Raw genomic sequence first — 17672 nt, 5'->3', positions numbered from 1 at the left:
GACAGGTGTTCTGATTTCCCAAGGCTGACTTTGGAATAAATACCTGGTTGACCAAGACTCCAAATTTAAAAAGCAAAGAAGAAAGCAATTGTCCTGGATTTATGGCGTTGCCCTGGTGTAGCACACCCCCAGAGAAGAGACTCTAGGACTGGAATACGTGCACAAGCGTTGAAAACACAGACAAATCAATTTGGGTCCCAGAGCCATATTATGAAAGGTAAGTTTCTGATGTGGTCTCATCTTTCAGAGGTTGACATTACAGAAAGCGGGAGCCAGGAACACTCTGGAATCCTTGAAAATGGATCTAACAAGTCCACAATTAACATGGAAGGTGTGACCTGGCACCATGGATATGCTTCTTGACACGGAGTACAGCGAGGGCCTGGCTGTTAGCCGGCCACCCAAGATGCCTGAAGCCAATAATTTAGTGAACTGGTTGAGGGGGGGGGACGGAGTTTAACCTAACCCCCAAGGCCACGGGGAGGTATTAGGCACTTACTTGCAAAGTATTGTGTGTGGGTCTCAGTATATTCTAATTATTCAAGATAGGGGGACTATGGGCTTGGTACATCCAAGCTCTGAACTTGAGGCTGCAATCAGAAACGAATCTTCCTCTTTATAGCCTTGGCAAGTTAATAATTCACTCCTATAAAGCCATAAAAGCAGTTTTCTTGCAGTACTAGGACGGGTTGTGGTGAGCAGGGGGGAGGGGCCGGAAACAAATGATGTTCATAAAAATTGTGCACTGTCCCAATGTCTGAAGGAGAATGCTCTGTGGGCAGAGCCACATGGGAGACAATGAGGCCCAGAGACCATTTAAAATGAGATCTCATTCCCCAGCGTGAGCCCAAACGTCTGGCAACTTAAAACTCCAGACAATGGGTATCTCCCTCCTCACACCCTTTCGTGTGATGAGTGCAGTGACTAACTGAGAGACTACCTACCGGATACTGGGCACCCAGGGTAGGAATGAAAAGTCCGACCCACCTCCACACTTTGCAGAGAGGTGGCGTGGCAGAGCTGGCTGCTAAGGCTGGCCTGTGCTTGCTGGTCTGCTGAGTGTCCGTCCTCAGTCCCGCACGTGTACAGCTCGGGCCGGGTCCGACGACCATACCACTTAGAGCCATTCACATACTTTGGCACGACAGCCTGTGAGACAGCTAAAAAAGAAAATGAGGAACTTGACGGGGGAACCCCTTAAATCAGCCCTCTGAGTCACACAGGCACAGACTGGACGCACAGTATTCTCTCACGGATGCACACTGTTAAACAACAGAAGACGTCAGGAAGAGAAGGAGAAACTGCTCCTCCCGGTGACCTACGACCTGGGCCGGGGGCTGAGAATGTTGGCGAGAATGGGCCATTTACCGCAGCCCCAAGCACTGTCTGAAGTTTTCCAAGCCCATTTTGATTGTGGAAACCCTGGTGGCATAGTGGTTAAGTGCTACAGCTGCTAACCAAAGGATCAGCAGTTCAAATCCGCCAGGCGCTCCTTGGAAACTCTATGGGGCAGTTCTACTCTGTCCTATATGGAACTAACTCGATGGCACTGGGTTTGTTTTTTGGTGTTATTTTGTTTGTGTTTATAATAAAAGACTAACACAAAATGTAGTTTTTTATGCAAAGAGAAAGCCCTCCAATAGTCTCACAGTATATGGCTTTAGAGACTAGAGATTGTCTCCCATGCCCACTGTCAAGGATTATGCCCCCCAAAAATGTGTTTATCAATTTGGTTAGGCCAAGATTCCCAGTATTGTGTGGTTGTCCTCCATTTTGTGATTGTAATTTTATGTTGAGAGGATTAGGGTGGGATTGTAACACCTCCCTAATCTAAGGGAAAGGGAGTTTCCCTGGGGTGTGGCCTGCACCACCTTTTATCCCTCAAGAGATAAAAGGAGAGGGAAGTAAGCAGAGAGCAGGGGACCTCATAACCACCAAGAAAGCAGCACCAGGAACAGAGCACGTCCTTTGGACCCAAGGTCCCTGTGCCTGAGAAGCTCCTCGACCAGAGGAAGATTGAGGACAAGGACCTTCCTCCAGAGCCGACAGAGACAGAGAAAGCCTCCCTTTGAAGCTGACACCCTGAATTTGGACTTGTAACCTACTGGACTGTGAGAAAAAAAATTTCTCTTTGTTAAAGCCATCCCCTTGTGGTAGTTCTGTTAGGGTAGCACCAGATGACCAAGATACCCACGTGTCCCAGGATCACACCTCAACTGATGAAGGAGACCTGGTGGGTGCGACCTGTGGGCGTAGGGCCAAGGCAAAGCTGGGCAGGTGCCTTCAAAGCTCAGCAGCACGTCTGGCAAGTCTGGAGCAAAGACAGGCCCTTAACAGTCCCTCTCCACTTCGTTCTGGCCACCTGACTTCTCTACATCTGCTGTGACCTCTAGGCCAGAGAAGAAACCGATGCTGACCCAATGCCAAATTCTCATAAAAGTGGAAAGTGGGGAGGGCAGAAACAAGAGACTGAGGACAGCGTGGCCCACAACCCAGCCCTGACAGGGAGGGAACAACCAGAATGGAGCCAGTCTGAGAGAAGGTGGCAGGGAATCTTGCGAGGTAGGGCCAGGCCAGAAAACCAAAGGAACATCTCATTGCGGAGACGCCTTATGTCTCACCCCAACAGAAGTCGTGGCCCCTGAGGACCCCTCACCTATTTCTTATAGCCACTGACCTTGGGGCCACTCAGAGGAGGAAGCTGGTTGAAGCCAGCCAACTAGGAGAACAGTGATACCATGGCAGAGACAGCAAAATGGGGCTAGAGGCAAGGTTCAGCGAGGAAGGTGCTGAGTTCCACTTTAGATGTGTGAACGTGGAGAGCTAGTGTGACATTTAAGGCATCTGACGGTTTGTGGGGTGGAGACACAAGCCCAGGGCATTGTAAATAGTTGGGCTGGGCTATCAGGCATAAACAGGAAAGGGCCCAGAAAACAGAAGAAAAAAGTTTCAATGTCAACAGACCCCTTGAAGGAAGGACAGGCCACCATGAGGAGCGAGTGAGAAAACAGGTCTGGCTCCCCGAGAAGGGGCGCAATCTGGGTATGTGTGGGTGGGGAAGTAGAGTCCCCGGGTGGTGCAAGTTGTTTATGCACTCCGTGGCTTATCGACAAGCTGGCAGTTCAAGTTCACCCGGAGGCGCCTTGGAAGAAAGGCCTGGTGACTACTTATAAAAAAAATCAGCCATTGAAAACCCTGTGGGCACAGTTCCACTGTGACACACACGGGGTCACCTTAAGTCGGAATCCACTTGACAGCAACTGGTTTATTCGCTTGAGGAAGCACTCAGGGTGCTGTAGGGAGAGTGACATCCTCGTCAGGTAGGAAGTAGGAACCAGGTGGCGAATCGCAGAGGTGAATCCTGCGCCCAGCCCTGGAATCATCAGACCCCCATGGAGACAAAGCGCGGGCCTCCGTCCGCCTGGGGCCCAGCACCTGTGGAGCCAGCAGCCCGCCTGCCGCCCAGGTCTCTCCTTCTACTTCCCGCCTCGGTTTACCCTGCCTGTCAAAGCTCCCACCCCCACCCTTGATTCTGGCACCACAATACCATCGCTTCATAGCTGCTGCCACTCAGAACTTTCCTTGGAACAATGAGCTGCCCAGAAAAAACACGTGCTTTTTTCATATTTCCCAACATTCTCATAAAAACAGCCCAGAAGCATATCACCTCCATCCAACAGGAAGAAATGTCACTACAGAAAAGGCAGGAAGAACAAGAGTGGAAGATGAGTGAGCAGGTGCAGGTGAACGAGGCAGCTCCCTAGTATGCAGCATCGTAAGGCCCCCACAGTCTCAGGGTTGGAAGGACCATCAGCCACCAGGTCAAGCACCTTTTCGAGTGTGAGCAGGTACCTGTCCCCATGCCACACACCCCAGAGGGCGCTCAGAGCACAGGCAATTGTGCCTCTGACACTGGGACACCTGGTTTGGTTTCTTGGTGTGTGTATTTACACCCTCTTCTCACTTATTGACATGGTTAGGTTCCAAAGACCAGGTCTTCATGCAAAATGGGACATTACGTGAAAACGGAGTGTCATGGATTGAACTGTGTCCCCCCAAAATGTGTGTCAACTTGGCTAGGCTGTGATTTCCAGTATTGCGTGACTGTCCACTAATTTGTCGTCTGACATGATTTTCCTGTGTGTTGTAAATCCTACCTCTATGATGTTAATTAGCAGGATCAAAAGCAGTTATGTTAATGAGGCATGACTCAATCTCTAAGTTTAGGTTGTGTCTTAAGTCAATCTCTTTTGGGATATAAAAGACAGAGGTGAGCAGAGAGACGGGGGACCTCATACCACCAAGTAGTGCCAGGAACACAGCATATGCTTTGGACCCAGGGTCCCTGTGCTTAGACGCTCCAAGACCAGGGGAAGATTGAAGACAAGGACCTTCCTCCAGAGCTGACGTAGATAGAAGGCCTTCCCCTGGAGCTGGCACCCTGAATTGGACCTCTAGCCTCCTAAACTGTGAGAAAAAAAATTTGTTTGTTAAAGCCATCCACTTGTGGTATTTCTGTTATAGCAGCACTAGGTAACTAAGACATGGAATGTCCATGTCTTCCATTTCAAAAAGTTATACAGGTCCAAACTGTAAGTGGGACAGCAGCCTCCCAAGAACCCTGAGAGGCAGAAAATATAGGTGGGTGCTATATGTCCCACTGGTCAGGTTAATATGCAGAACAGTCAGATAGATTTTTTTCACTATTGTCATAAATGTGAAATGTCAGATAATGAGATAGTCGATAACTGAAGAGGTGTATTTATAGGAAAAGACTAACCAAGGGTAAAAATTAAAACATATTTACATTCTGTGTTTAATAATGGACTTTAATGAAAGTAATAAAATGGCAGAGAATCAGGGCTGTTCTTCAAAATTCAGGGCATCTGGTCACACAGTAAAAGTAATCCCTGGAGTATGAAAAGGACATTTTTCTGAGCCTGGGGGTAAGTGGTGGGAAGGATCAGCAAATCGATTGGAAATCAGGAAGAGGAGAATACCACCGATGGAGCAGATGAGGCAAGACAAGGCTCTGAAGTAGTGTGGAAGGCCGGGACACAGGGGAGGAGGAATGAAAGCACAGGCAGCCCAGTGGGCGACAGGGTGGGTGGCTCAGACAGACAGGACGAATGAGCCACAAGTCGGGAAACAGAAAGGAACGGTCCTTTAAAGCAATGCTGTTGCTGTTGTTAGCTGCTGTCAAGTCAGCTCCGACTCATGGCAACCCGACATACGACAGTACAAAACCTTGCCCAGTCCTGCGTGACCTTCATGATTGTTGGTATGTTCGAACTCCACTGCTGTGGCCACCGGGTATTCTGAGTGCCTGCCATCCTAAAAAACCAAAACACCCGTTGCCATCGAACTGACTCCGACTCATAGTGACCCTACAGGACAGGGTAGAAGTGCCCCATAGAGTTTCCAAGGAGTGCCTGGTGGATTCAAATTGTCATCCTTTGGGTTAGCAGCTGTAGCACTTGACCACCACGCCACCAGAGTTTCCCCTTCCATCTTAACCCACTGCCGTCGAGTCGATTCTGACTCATAGCGACACTATAGGACAGAGTAGAACTGCCCAGTAGAGTTTCCACGGAGCGCCTGGTGGATTCAAACTGCCGACCTCTTGGGTAGCAGCCATAGCACTTAACCACTACACTACCAGGGTTTCCATCTTAGGGGCCTCATATCCCAGCACTATATCAGACAATATTCTGTTGTGATCCACAAGGCTTTTTTTTATTTTTATTGTGCTTTAAGTGAAAGTTTACAAATTAAGTCAGAATTTTTTTTTTCTCATACAAAAATTTATATACACCTTGCTATAAACTCCTAGTTGTTCTCCCCCTAATGAGACAGCACACTCCTTCCCTCCATTCTCTATTTTCATGTCCATTTGGCCAGCTTCTGACCCCCTCTGCCTTCTCATCTCCCCTCCAGACAGGAGCTGCCCACATGGTCTCATGTGTCTACTTGATCCGAGATGATCACTTTTCACCAGTATCATTTTCTATCCCATAGTCCAGTCCAGTCCCTGTCTGAAGAGTTGGCTTTGGGAATGGTTCTAGTCTTGGGCTAACAGAAGTCTGGGGACCATGACCTCCCGGGTCCTTCTGGTCTCAGTCAGACCATTAAGTCTGGTCTTTTTACGAGAATTTGGAGTCTGCATCCCACTGCTCTCCTGCTCCCTTAGGGGTTCTCTGTTGTGTTCCCTGTCAGGGCAGTCATCGGTTATAGCTGGGCACCATCTAGTTCTTCTGCTTTCAGGCTGATGTAGTCTCTGGGCTCATAATTACCTTGTGTCTTTGGTGTTCCTCATTCTCCTTTGCTCCAGGTGGGTTGAGACCAATTGATGCATCTTAGATGGCCACTTGCTAGTGTTTAAGACCCCATATGCCACTCTCCAAAGTGGGATGCAGAATGTTTTCTTAATAGATTTTATTATGCCAATTGACTTAGATGTCCTGTGAAACCATGGTCCCGAAACCCCTGCCCCTGCTACGCTGGCCTTCAACGTGTTCAGTTTTATTCAGGAAACTTCTTTGCTTTTCGTTTAGTCCAGTTGTGCTAACCTCCCCTGTATTGCGTGTTTTCTTTCCCTTCACATAAAATAGCTCTTATCTACTATCTAATTAGTGATAAACCCCTCTCCCTTCCTCCCTCCCCACTCTTGTAACCATCAAAGAATATTTTCTTCTCTATTTAAACTATTTTTCGAGTTCTTATAATAGTGGTCTTATACAATATTTGTCCTTTTGCAACTGACTAATTTCACTCAGCATAATGCCTTCCAGATTCCTCCATGTTATGAAATGTTTCACAGATTCATCATTGTTTTTTCTCAATGCGTAGTACTCCATTGTGTGAATATACCATAATTTATTTATCCATTCATTCATTGATGGGCACCTTGGTTGCTTCCACCTTTTTGCTATTGTAAACAGTGCTGCAATGAACATGGGTGTGCATGTATCTGTTTTATTTCTTATTTCTTTCTTATTTCTCTAGGATATATTCCAAGGAGTGGGATTGCTGGATCGTATGGTTGTTCTATTTCTAGCCTTTTAAGGAAGCGCCAAATCAATTTCCAAAGTGGTTGTACCATTTTACATTCCCACCAGCAGTGTAGAAGTGTTCCAGTCTCTCCACAACCTCTCCAACATCCAGAAGGCTTTTGCTGGCTAATTTTCAGAAGTAGATCATTAGGCCTTTCTTTCTAATCTGTTTTAGTCTCGAAGCTCTGCTGAAACCTGTCCAGCACAGGTGACCCTGATGGTGGTTGAGATACCGGTAGGATTGCCTACAGCATCACAGCAATACCACAGTACAAGAAACAGACCAATGGGTTGCAGTTTAAAGCAGTAGCCTGGGTTTACCAGATTCTTAGCAAATCCCAGTGGCTGTAGGACCACCAGTACTGAGAATTATGGCCAAGTCGATTCTAATAGTGTGATCTGCACCTTTTTGGATGGGTGCTTGGAGACGGACACAGAGAAGAGCTCTATCCACCCGCACGAGGGGTGGTGTTTCGGCAGTGCATGCCAGCCTTTTAATTAAGGGAAGCTTTGAAATTCTATTCCAAAAGAAAAGGGAAAAAACAAACAGCTGGAATCAATGAGCAAAAGCAGGAGTCCTCAAATAGCTTCTTGTTTTTCTGGAGGAACTGAGGCCACGTCCCACAGATCAACACTGTCTTAGGCTAGAAGCGCGGCAGGACTTCCACACGCTTTAGCAAGGAGAGGAGAACATACGCTGTCAATGGTAGTAGGCAGTCACCATCTTAAGGCACGTTCATATTCGTGGTCACACAATCGTATTTCAAAATTCTGTGAGTTAGAAAAGGCAAGTGCCTTCTTTGCATCTTAAAAAGGAATAGTCTGAGAGGAAGCAATTAATGCCTCACCAAGGGACATGCAGACCTCAAGCCTTCCCGCACCACCCCACAGTGCTTTTCACTATACCCAGGTATCTCTGCAACCAACAAGAAGAGGTGGGAAAAGCCAATATGAGCACCCATTGGAAGGACAGGGTTCCAGCAATGGTGCCTGTACAGGAGCCCAGGGCTGAACACTGGGAAACCTGGACCCAAATCCTGGCCACCATGGACTAGTTGTGGGATCCTGAAAAAATTCCTTCATACCTCTGGGCCTCAGTTTCCTTTTCTGAATAGCGTGTATAATAATGCCTCAGGATTTCTATGAGGGTTAACGGGAATACACGTAAGATGTATGTAAAGCTCGTTGCCTGGCACACAGAAGACACTCTGTGAGTTCTCTTCTTTTTTCTTTCCTCTGCCCCAGGCGCTTAGCAACACTGCCATCCCACAGTCTGTATCTCCTTTCACCCTGGGCTCTTCCTGCCTCTGTCCCGTGCTAACCAATACTATCTCCTACCTGTTTACACACATCTGCCTCCATTCATGAGCAAGCTTCCCACAGCCATTTCATCCACCCTCATCAGATATGCCCTGTTTGGGATTACTAAGCATGTCAGGTGACTGCCACCCCTTAACTTGAGCCCAGTGGAGCAGTCACAACCAGTAAGTACTTTAGTCATGATCTTCCAACTCTCGTCCCACACCATCTGCACACCCCTGACCTGACACTCTCCGTACTTGTTCATCCCTTCAAAACTCTTCCACTGAGCCTGCTGCTGCTCCCCCTCCATCTCCTGACCTGAACCAGTGCCCAGCGGCTTCCCCCGCTCCTCAGGACGCTTCCCGCCTTGGGAATGCTGCTTCTGCTTATATAGGTTCTCCTTATCCCACCGGCCCCATTACTGTGACAAGATTCTAATAAGGCATACGAGCATAGAACAGCATCATTTTCTGAGAGAAAACATACACGTAGGCCTGTCCATGGCCTGGTGGTAATCTTACCTGCTTTGCCGACCTCAGGGGGCTATGACAAGAACACCTTAAACCTGCAATGCACTTTTAATTCTTAAAATCTTTTTCCCCCATGTTCATTTGCTCATTTTACCTTGTCAACAACACTACACTGTAAGTATAACCCATGTTATTGACACTACTTTACAAATAAAGAAATGAAAGAAGAAAAAAATCCAAGGCCATGTGGCTTGGTGGTGATAGCAAGTAAGGTTTTCAATGTAGTTTTCATAACTGCTACAATCCTTCAATTAGAATATTATACTCCAAAAAGTAACAAATAATGAAAAGAAACTAAACAGGAAATCTGCTTGCCTGGTTCCAAAGAACTATTTTCTTCACCAGAGGGTCCATGGCTGGGATTTGATGACAACACCGCCACAAAACCGTCCTTAAATTCCTGGAAGTTCACCTGAGTGAATTTAAGTAGAGAGGTCAATGTTACTTTCAAGGGCTCACACGTTTAATAGCCTTTTAATTTATTCACAGATGGGAACATCGAATTATTATCCTTTTCACTGAGAATATCCATTTCATTTTTTCAAACATTTAATTATTAAGATTTTTATAAAATAGAAGAGCATAATAAGGAAAGTAAGAGTGAATCATAGTCCCTCCCACCACCAAATACATACTATCAACAATTTTTAAAAAGCAAATCAAGAAACATAATTAGAAAACGAACAGTGCAGAAGAGCGATCTGATGGCCATGAAGCAACGTATATAAAGAAAACACCCACGGCATTACCCTGGGAAATGGAACACTGCAAGTACCGCAGAAGGACCCTGCCACGTTTCCCTCCCTGATTCGATCTCCTAGCTACTACTCTAACTTTTATCATAATAATTTCCTTGCTTTTCTATACTTCATTTGTATGCATCCCTAAACAATATAGTTTAGTTTTGTCTTTTTTTGAATTTTATCTAAATGGAATCATATGTGTATATTCTTTTATGTTTTGCTTCTCTGGCTCAGTATCACTTCTGCAAAATCCACCTAAGTTGCTGTGCGTAGGTATAATGCACCCACTTTCTCTGTTATATAGTATTCCACTGCATAACTGTACAATGACATATTCAATCTTCTGCTGATGGGCATTTAAATTGTTTCTGGTTTTTAGCTACTAAAACAATTTGCTTTGAACACTGTTGCACTTGTATCCTTAAGGTGTTTCTCCAGACTATATACCTAAGAATCTAACTGCTGGGGCTTAGGCTAAGCATTTATATCCTCTTGGTGAACTGAACCAGTTATCATTACGAAATCATGACTCTCTTTACTAACGCTTTTTACCTCAAAGTTCATTTTCTCTTTTATCAAAGAAAAACCACACCACCCCCGGACACCCTTCCTAACTCAGAACTGAAGCCACTCCCGAAGTCTACACTTCAACCAAAGATTACCCAGGCCTATAAAACAAACAACAACGCACATGAGGAACGTGCTTCTTAGTTCAGACGAGTATACGAGACCAAATGGGTCACACATGCTCAAAGCCAAAGAAGAAAAAGCAGGAAGGGAAAGGAAAACCAGATGAACGGACGCAGGGAACCTAGGGAGTAAAGAGAAAGGAGGAGAGTGAAAACACATTGTGAGGATTGCAACCAATGTCACAAAACAATTTATGTATAAATTTTTGAATGAGAAACTAATTTGTGCTGTAAACTTTCGCCTAAAGCACGATTTAAAAAAAAAAAAAAAGCAAATTAGAGACGTTAAGCACAAATAGGGGAAGACAGATGCCACATGAAGATCACTGAAGAACTGAGGGACGCCACGAGACGCGGTTCCCCAGAGCCAACAGAGAGCCTTCCTCTAGTGCTGGTGGCCTGAATTTGGACTTTCAGCCTCCTAAATTGTGAGAAAACAAATTCCTGTTCTTTAAAGCCACCGACTAGTGTTATTTCTGTAATAGCAGCACTAGAAAACTAAGACAGGGTCTCTGCAAATGTAATTAGTTACGTTAACATGAGATCCTATTGGAGTAGGGCGGTCTCTAATCCAATACGACTAGTGTCCATATAAGCAGGGAAGAGATGCAGAGACAGACACAGAGGGAGGTGGTCATGTGACCACAGCGGCATAGGTTAGAGTGATGCTGTCACAAGTCAAGGAACGCCTGGGGCAGCCAGAAGCTGGGGGAGACAAGAAACGATCCTCCCTAGAGCCTTCAGAGAGAGCGTGGCTCTGCTGACACCCCGAATTCAGGCTTCTGACCTCCAGAATATGAGACAATACGTTTCAGTTGTTTAAAAAAAAGCCCTACACCAGCCTTCTTTTCATTAGTATTTACATGATATATACATTTTTTTAAACCAAACTTTCAACTTTTTTATATCTTTGTTTTAGATGTGTCTCATAAACAGTACATAATTGGATTTTTTCAATCTTGACAATCTTTGCCTTTAAACATTTAGTCTATTCACATTTAATGTAATTACAGATCTATTTGGATTTAAAACTACCATTTTATTTTGTGCTTTCTATTTGACCTGCTTGTTTTCTTTCCTACCTTTAGGTCTGCTGATTATTTTTAATGATTCCATTTTTCCTTTAATTTAGAATTTATACAGTCTATTTCCATTCTCTTACTGTTAGCTAGGAATTACAACACACATCCTTAGTCTATCAGAGTTTACTATTAATATATTCACCCTCTTCCAGGACAACACGAAGTCTCTGTAACAATTTACCTCCACTTGCCACATGCTTGACTTCAATGCCTCTGGTGTCATACATTTTAATTCTACACGTTTTAAACCACTATCAGATACTTTTTGTCTTATATGGTCAATGTTCATTTAGAATTATCCACATATTTACCACTTTAGTTTTCATTTCTTGTATTTCTGACTTCAATCTGGGATAATGTTACTTCTATTTAAAGTAAATTCTTTAGAATTTCCTTTCTCTTGAGTGTCCTGGTGCTAAATTCTTTTAGCTCATCTGAGATGTCTTTATTTTACATTTATTCGTAATAGATAATTTTGTGTGGTATGGAATTCCGGGTGGCAGTTATTTTCTTCCAGGCCAATTAAAGATATCCCACTGTCTCGGCTTTCACTGTATCTGAGATGCCAGCTGTCAAACTAACGATGGCTCATTTGCAGGATATGATTTTTTCTCTGGCTATTTTTTTTCTCTTTATGAAGTTTTACAGAGCAAATTAGTTTCTCATAAAACAATACGCATATTATTTTGTGACATTGGTTGCCAATCCCATGACATGTCAACACTCCTCCCTTCTCGACCTTCGTTCCCCATTAACAGCTCTCCTGTCCCCTCCCACCTTCTCGTCCTCACCCTGGGCTGTGTGTCCGTTTAGTCTCATCTTGTTTTATGGGGCTGTCTAATCTTTGGCTCAAGGGTGAACCTCAGGAGCGGCTTCATCACTGAGTTAAAGGAGTGTCCAGGGGCCATACTCTTATGGTTTCTCCAGCCTCTTAAGTCTAGTCTTTTTTTTTTTTGCGAGTCAGAATTTTGTTCTACATTTTTTCTCCAGCTCTGTCCTGGACCCTCTATTGTGTTCCCTTTCGGAGCAGTTGGTAGTGGTGGCTGGGCACCATCTAGTTGTGCTGGACTCAGTCTGGTGGAGGCTTTGGTGGTTGTGGTCCGTTACATTTTTTTTTTAATTATCGAACTTTTCATTTTCAGATACAATTTTGAATGCAGTTAAAAGAAAATACAGACCATGTATACCCATCTCTGGCTGCTTTTAAGACACGGTATCTTTATTTTTCTGCAGTTTCACAATAATATAGCCAAAAGTGGATTTCTTTTTATATAGTCTGCTTGAAATTCCATGGATATTTGTAATCCCAAGAATGATGTCTCATTTGTTCTGAAATAATTTCAACTACTATCTTGCCACACAATGCCTCTTCCGCATTCACTCTCTTCTGTCTGGCACTCCAGCTGAAGGGGTGTTAAACCTTCTCACTCTTTACTTTCACTTCTTTTTATATCTTTATGCTGCAATCTGGGTGATTCCTGTTTATGAATTCTCTCTTCAGGCGTAACTGATATGCTGTTAAACACTTCCATTTAATTTTTAATTTTGGTCACCATACTTTTCTCTTCTGTAACTTTTATTTGATTCTTTGTTCAGATTTGCTAAATCACCTTTTAGAGTTCCCTCTTCCCTGCAGATATTGTCAAGCTTGTCTTTTATCTCTATTAACACAGTAACCATAGTTGTCTTATATTTTGTGTCTGATAATTCCAACATCACACATCTTTGTGGGTCTGCTTCTGTTACAAGCCGTCTTTGCTGTTCCCGCTCACCCTGTCTCGTTTGTGTGTACAGCGATCTTTGAGTGTGTCTAGTCTTGTTTGTGTGTACAGCGATCTTTGAGTGTGTCTAGTCTCGTTTGTGTGTACAGCGATCTTTGAGTGTGTCCAGTTAACTTTCAATGTATGCTGGTGTCAAAGAGAGAAACTGATAGATATCTTTCTTAGATTTTGGGGTTTTCTTACCCATGAAACCAAATTCTCACTTTAAAGAAATCCCTGACCAAAATTAATCTGACAGCCCCTTTTCTGTCACCCAAAGTTGCAAATCCTTTCTTTCCTGTTCAAAGCCAGGCTTACTAAACTTGAATTTCAAAAGATACGACTGGGTGGAGAGGCAAGGACTATCCAGTAAACTGATATCCTCTGATCTCAGGGCAGGGTTCAATCAGTCATGTTAAGATCAGCCAATGGTTGATCTTCTATATTTCTTTTCTTTATAAGCCCCGTTGTAATTAGCTTCTTTGAGCCACCTCCTTTTTCCAAAATGGTCTCCCTATATGCATACAGAATAACTGTTCAAAATAAACCTACGTTCAAGTTTCAGCGAGTACTGATTACTTTTAATACTGGTCATTGTATTTGATTACTACTCAGGAATACTTTCAAGCCCAGGATAATGGCACTTTCCTCAAGAGAAGGCTGTTTGCTTTTGCCATGTACCTGAGGGTACTAGCCGTGCAAGAGCATCTTCATCTAAGTGCAGGGTTTGAGGCTCTCTAGACCAGTGATGAGACACAAACGCAGTCGGACAAAAACCACACGGCCGATTTACTTGCAGTTTACCCTTGCCCTATAGGTGTTACCTTTTATGATTTAACCTTAAATTTGGGACTGGTACGTCAAAATGAGTCCATGATCTACATATAAGAATAAAATTATAAAACTCTTAGAAGAAAACAGAGGGATAAAATTTCAAGACCTTGTTTTTGACAATGAATTCTTAGATGACACAAAAAGCACACGCAACAAAACAAAAAGTAGATAAACTTAGAATTCACCAAAAGTTTTGTACATCCTTTACCAAAAGAGGGAACGGACGACGCACAGGACGGCACAAAACATTTGGGACCCACACGTCTGATGAGGTTTTAATATCCAGAATACACAAAGAACTCCTACAAATCAAGTGGGTACATATGTACGATGGAATACTACTCAGCCGGCAGAAGAAATGAAGTCTTGACACGTTCTACAACACGGATGGGGCCTGATCATGCTGGGCAATCACAAAGGGACAAATGCTGCACGACCTCACTCACATAAGACAAGAAAAGACAATCGTACAGAGACGAGGGTTTATCAGTCGTTACCAGGGGCAGGAGGGACAGAGGAAAGGGGGTGGAATAATTGTACTGATTAAGAGTAAGCCTGCAGAGCCAGTTAATGTAATTGCTGAATGTAAGCTGTACACTAGTAAAAAGTTGACCTGGCAAAAGTTGTGTGATATATTTACAACAATGGCAAATAAATAAGAAGAGTAGCTGCTTAGGCCATTTACGTACAACCAAAAAACTCTTGGGATTTGGTTCCTTGGTTTGGAGTTTTAGGGTAGTGGTTTCATGGGACATCCCAGTTAAGGGCCCTAATAACATATTTAGTGCTTCTGTTCTACCTCCTAGTTCACTGCGTAGCGTCTGGGGTCTTTAAAGCTTGCAGGTGGCCATCCAAGGCACAATAATTTGTCTCTACTCATCTGGAGCAAGAGAGGGAGGAGAGTCAGGAATAGGAGAAGGACAGGGAATGTGTGGCTAATTGTCTCCATGAACAACTGCCTCCTTTGCCATGAGACCAGAAGAACTGGATGGTGCCTGGCTAACATTGCTGAACATTTTAATCAAGATTCCATAGAATAATCCTGATCAAAAGGGGGGAAATGTAGAACAGAGTTTCCAATTTTCATTGAATTCAGACTTTCTAGAGCCATGGAGGCCGGATGGACCCCTAAAACTACTGCCCTGAAAGAATCTTTAAAATTTAAACCAAAAATATCCCTTGAAGTTTTCTTAAAGTCAAACAATAGTTTCGCATAACTAGTAATACGTCTGCCTTGAGCATTATGCTCTTTTAAGAACCATCTATATGGGATCAAAGTGACAACAGCAACTCGAAAGATTAGATAGGAACTGTAATGGGGTAGTGATAATGTCAGACCTTGTTTAACTTCAGGGAGTGCAAACCAGCACCAGCATCAGTCCAAAGCTGATTCCTATGGGGTGGAGGCCCGACATACCTCCACTCTTCAACCTTTTTTTTTTTTTTTTTTAACCAATTTTGACACCAGCTGTCCTCCCACGGCACTCTCTACTTCTGCACTGGGTTGAATAATTTGTTGCAATGCCCACACAGAACTCACGCACTGTACTCACAGTTATATGGTTTATTAGGGAAGTAACATGGGATCAGGATTAACCTGGAAGTACCAGGAATAGCTCAGGATTCAGGTCTCAAATCAGGACAGCTTCCTCTCGGCTGCTGCTACCGGGCCCCTGCTTGTGCCTGGCCTCTGCTCTGCTCGGGCAAGTGTTACGGTTTTTTAGCCCCACCAAGTGCCTGAAAACCCTGATAGCATGGTGTTTAGGAGCTACGGCTGCTAACCAAAAGGTCAGCAGTTTGAATCCACCAGGTGCTCTTTGGAAACTCTATGTGGCAGTTCTACTCTGTCCTATAGGGTTACTATAAGTCGGAATCGACTATACAGCAATGGGGTTTAAAAAGTGCCTGGAGGCACCCCACTCTGCCAGCAAGCCTCCTACGTGAAGGACTTCAACTCTCTCCTCTGTGGGTTGGTAAGCCTCTTTAGCTCCGCAGACAAGCGCCCAAGGCACCCCACTCCACCAGTGAGCCTCCTGCCCTGAAGGTGCTCCGCTCTCCTGCTCTTTGGGTCGGCAAGCCCACGGTAGCTGCCTCACTCTGTGGGCCAGAAATTCCACCACGCAGTCTCACACCCGTCTCCAGGTTCTGCCACTGCCACTCCAGTGTTACAGCTCTGTCTCCCGGGTCTAAGACGTTCTCAGCGCAAAGACCCCAGGTCCAAAGGACACATTCCGTGTCAGACGTTTCTTCTTGGTGATAGCGAGACTCTCCTCAATTCCTGTGGGATGACTGCTTACTAGGCAAGTGGCTCAATCCTACCGGTCAGATTTTACACATCCTATTTGCATAATAACCTACCAATCCCCTCTCTGGACTAAACTGGACAATCTCCTTGCAGCTGGCTCCAACTATCTGCATAATAATCGACATTTTCTGCTGGCAGGGACTAGCTTTCTCCATGGATAAAAGTAACAAGCTTCTCCAGAGAACTAGGGCAACTGTAACAGCCCCGGGGCGGCAGGGGGGTCTTCCAAGCTGTTTTCTTTTTCACAGGCAGGACTACTTACGCTCCAGGCCCTTCAGCAATGAAGGTTTGGGTCACCCCACTAGGCAAACAATTACAACCAGCTGAGGTGATTGCTGAGGGCAAAGGGAATACAGAATGAGTACTGGAAGACAGTAGTCTGAAGTAACAGTGCTGACCATATGACCAGTGGCAAAAACGAGAAGTATAACTGTTATTTCTTGTTTTGGATATATTCGTGTATGTGTGTGTGTGTGCGCGCGTGTGTGTATGTATGTGTGTGTTTATGTATACTCCATATTTTTACACAAATAAGTGCATATTCTACATTTTTTGTCAACTGTGCCCTCTCCCCGCGAGGTATTTTCTTAAGCACGCTATGCCAGTTTTACTCAGAGCAATATGTAAACAAAATTGGCATGGTATGCTTACAGAAATACTTTGCAGGGGGAAGGCACAATTGGCAATAAATAAATAAATAAAATGTGCATGTTATTTGTGTAAAAATACGGTGTATTAAATACCTTTGTTTTCTTCTCACTCCATTACTTATCATAAAACGTAAGCTGTATTAACTTTGCACCCTCTCTGGAAAGGGGTTGGTGTATTTTTGTTTGTACACAAGACAGTTGTATCATGTTAGGTAGAAGAATGACTATCACTCTTCTTACTTGGTGAAATGTATGGTTTAAGGATGCAGCACTGGAAATGCTCACTCATCTGTGCCAAGAAATCTGGAAGACAGCTACCTGGTCAACTGCCTATCCCCAAGAAAGGTGTGGAAATTATTGAACAATATCATTAATACCACATGCCAAGTAAAATTTTGCTGAAGATCATTCAACAACGGCTGCAGCAGTATACTGACAGGGAACTGCCAGAAATTCAAGCCAGATTCAGTACAGAATGCCAAACCAGGGTTATCATTGCTGATGTCAGATGGATCCTGGCTGAAAGCAGAGAATACCAGAAGGATATTTACCCGTGTTTTATTGATGATGCAAAGGCATTCGACTGTGTGGATCATAACAAACTATGGATAACACTGCGAAGAATGGGAATTCCAGAACACTTCATTGTGTTCATGAGGAACCTTTACATAGATCAAGAGGCAGTTGTTCAGACAGAACAAGGGGATACTGATTGGTTTAAAGTC

The 17672-nt window shown here is 44.3% G+C and overlaps 1 protein-coding gene across 10 annotated transcripts in view; it reads right to left on the bottom strand.

The window, feature by feature from the left end:
- NINL (ninein like) overlaps positions 1-17672 on the bottom strand; it is a 245308-nt gene that overhangs the window by 117569 nt on the left and 110067 nt on the right. For 2 of the 10 annotated variants that reach the window (XR_002786145.2, XR_002786144.2), the window contains exon 1: positions 945-1461. Coding sequence is in view for 6 of the 10 variants with exons in the window: in XM_064275676.1 (XP_064131746.1) it covers positions 988-1160; positions 9200-9296 (270 nt within the window). In the remaining 4 variants the exon portion in view is untranslated. Of the gene's footprint in view, positions 1-944; positions 1464-9199; positions 9297-17672 lie in introns of those variants that run through there. The other 8 variants (XR_010319179.1, XM_023549931.2, XM_064275676.1 and 5 more) reach the window with 7 other exon arrangements.

This window comes from Loxodonta africana, chromosome 24 (assembly GCF_030014295.1).
Source record: "Loxodonta africana isolate mLoxAfr1 chromosome 24, mLoxAfr1.hap2, whole genome shotgun sequence".
Taxonomy (NCBI): domain Eukaryota; kingdom Metazoa; phylum Chordata; class Mammalia; order Proboscidea; family Elephantidae; genus Loxodonta; species Loxodonta africana.
This window is presented reverse-complemented; position numbering and strand designations above follow the sequence as displayed.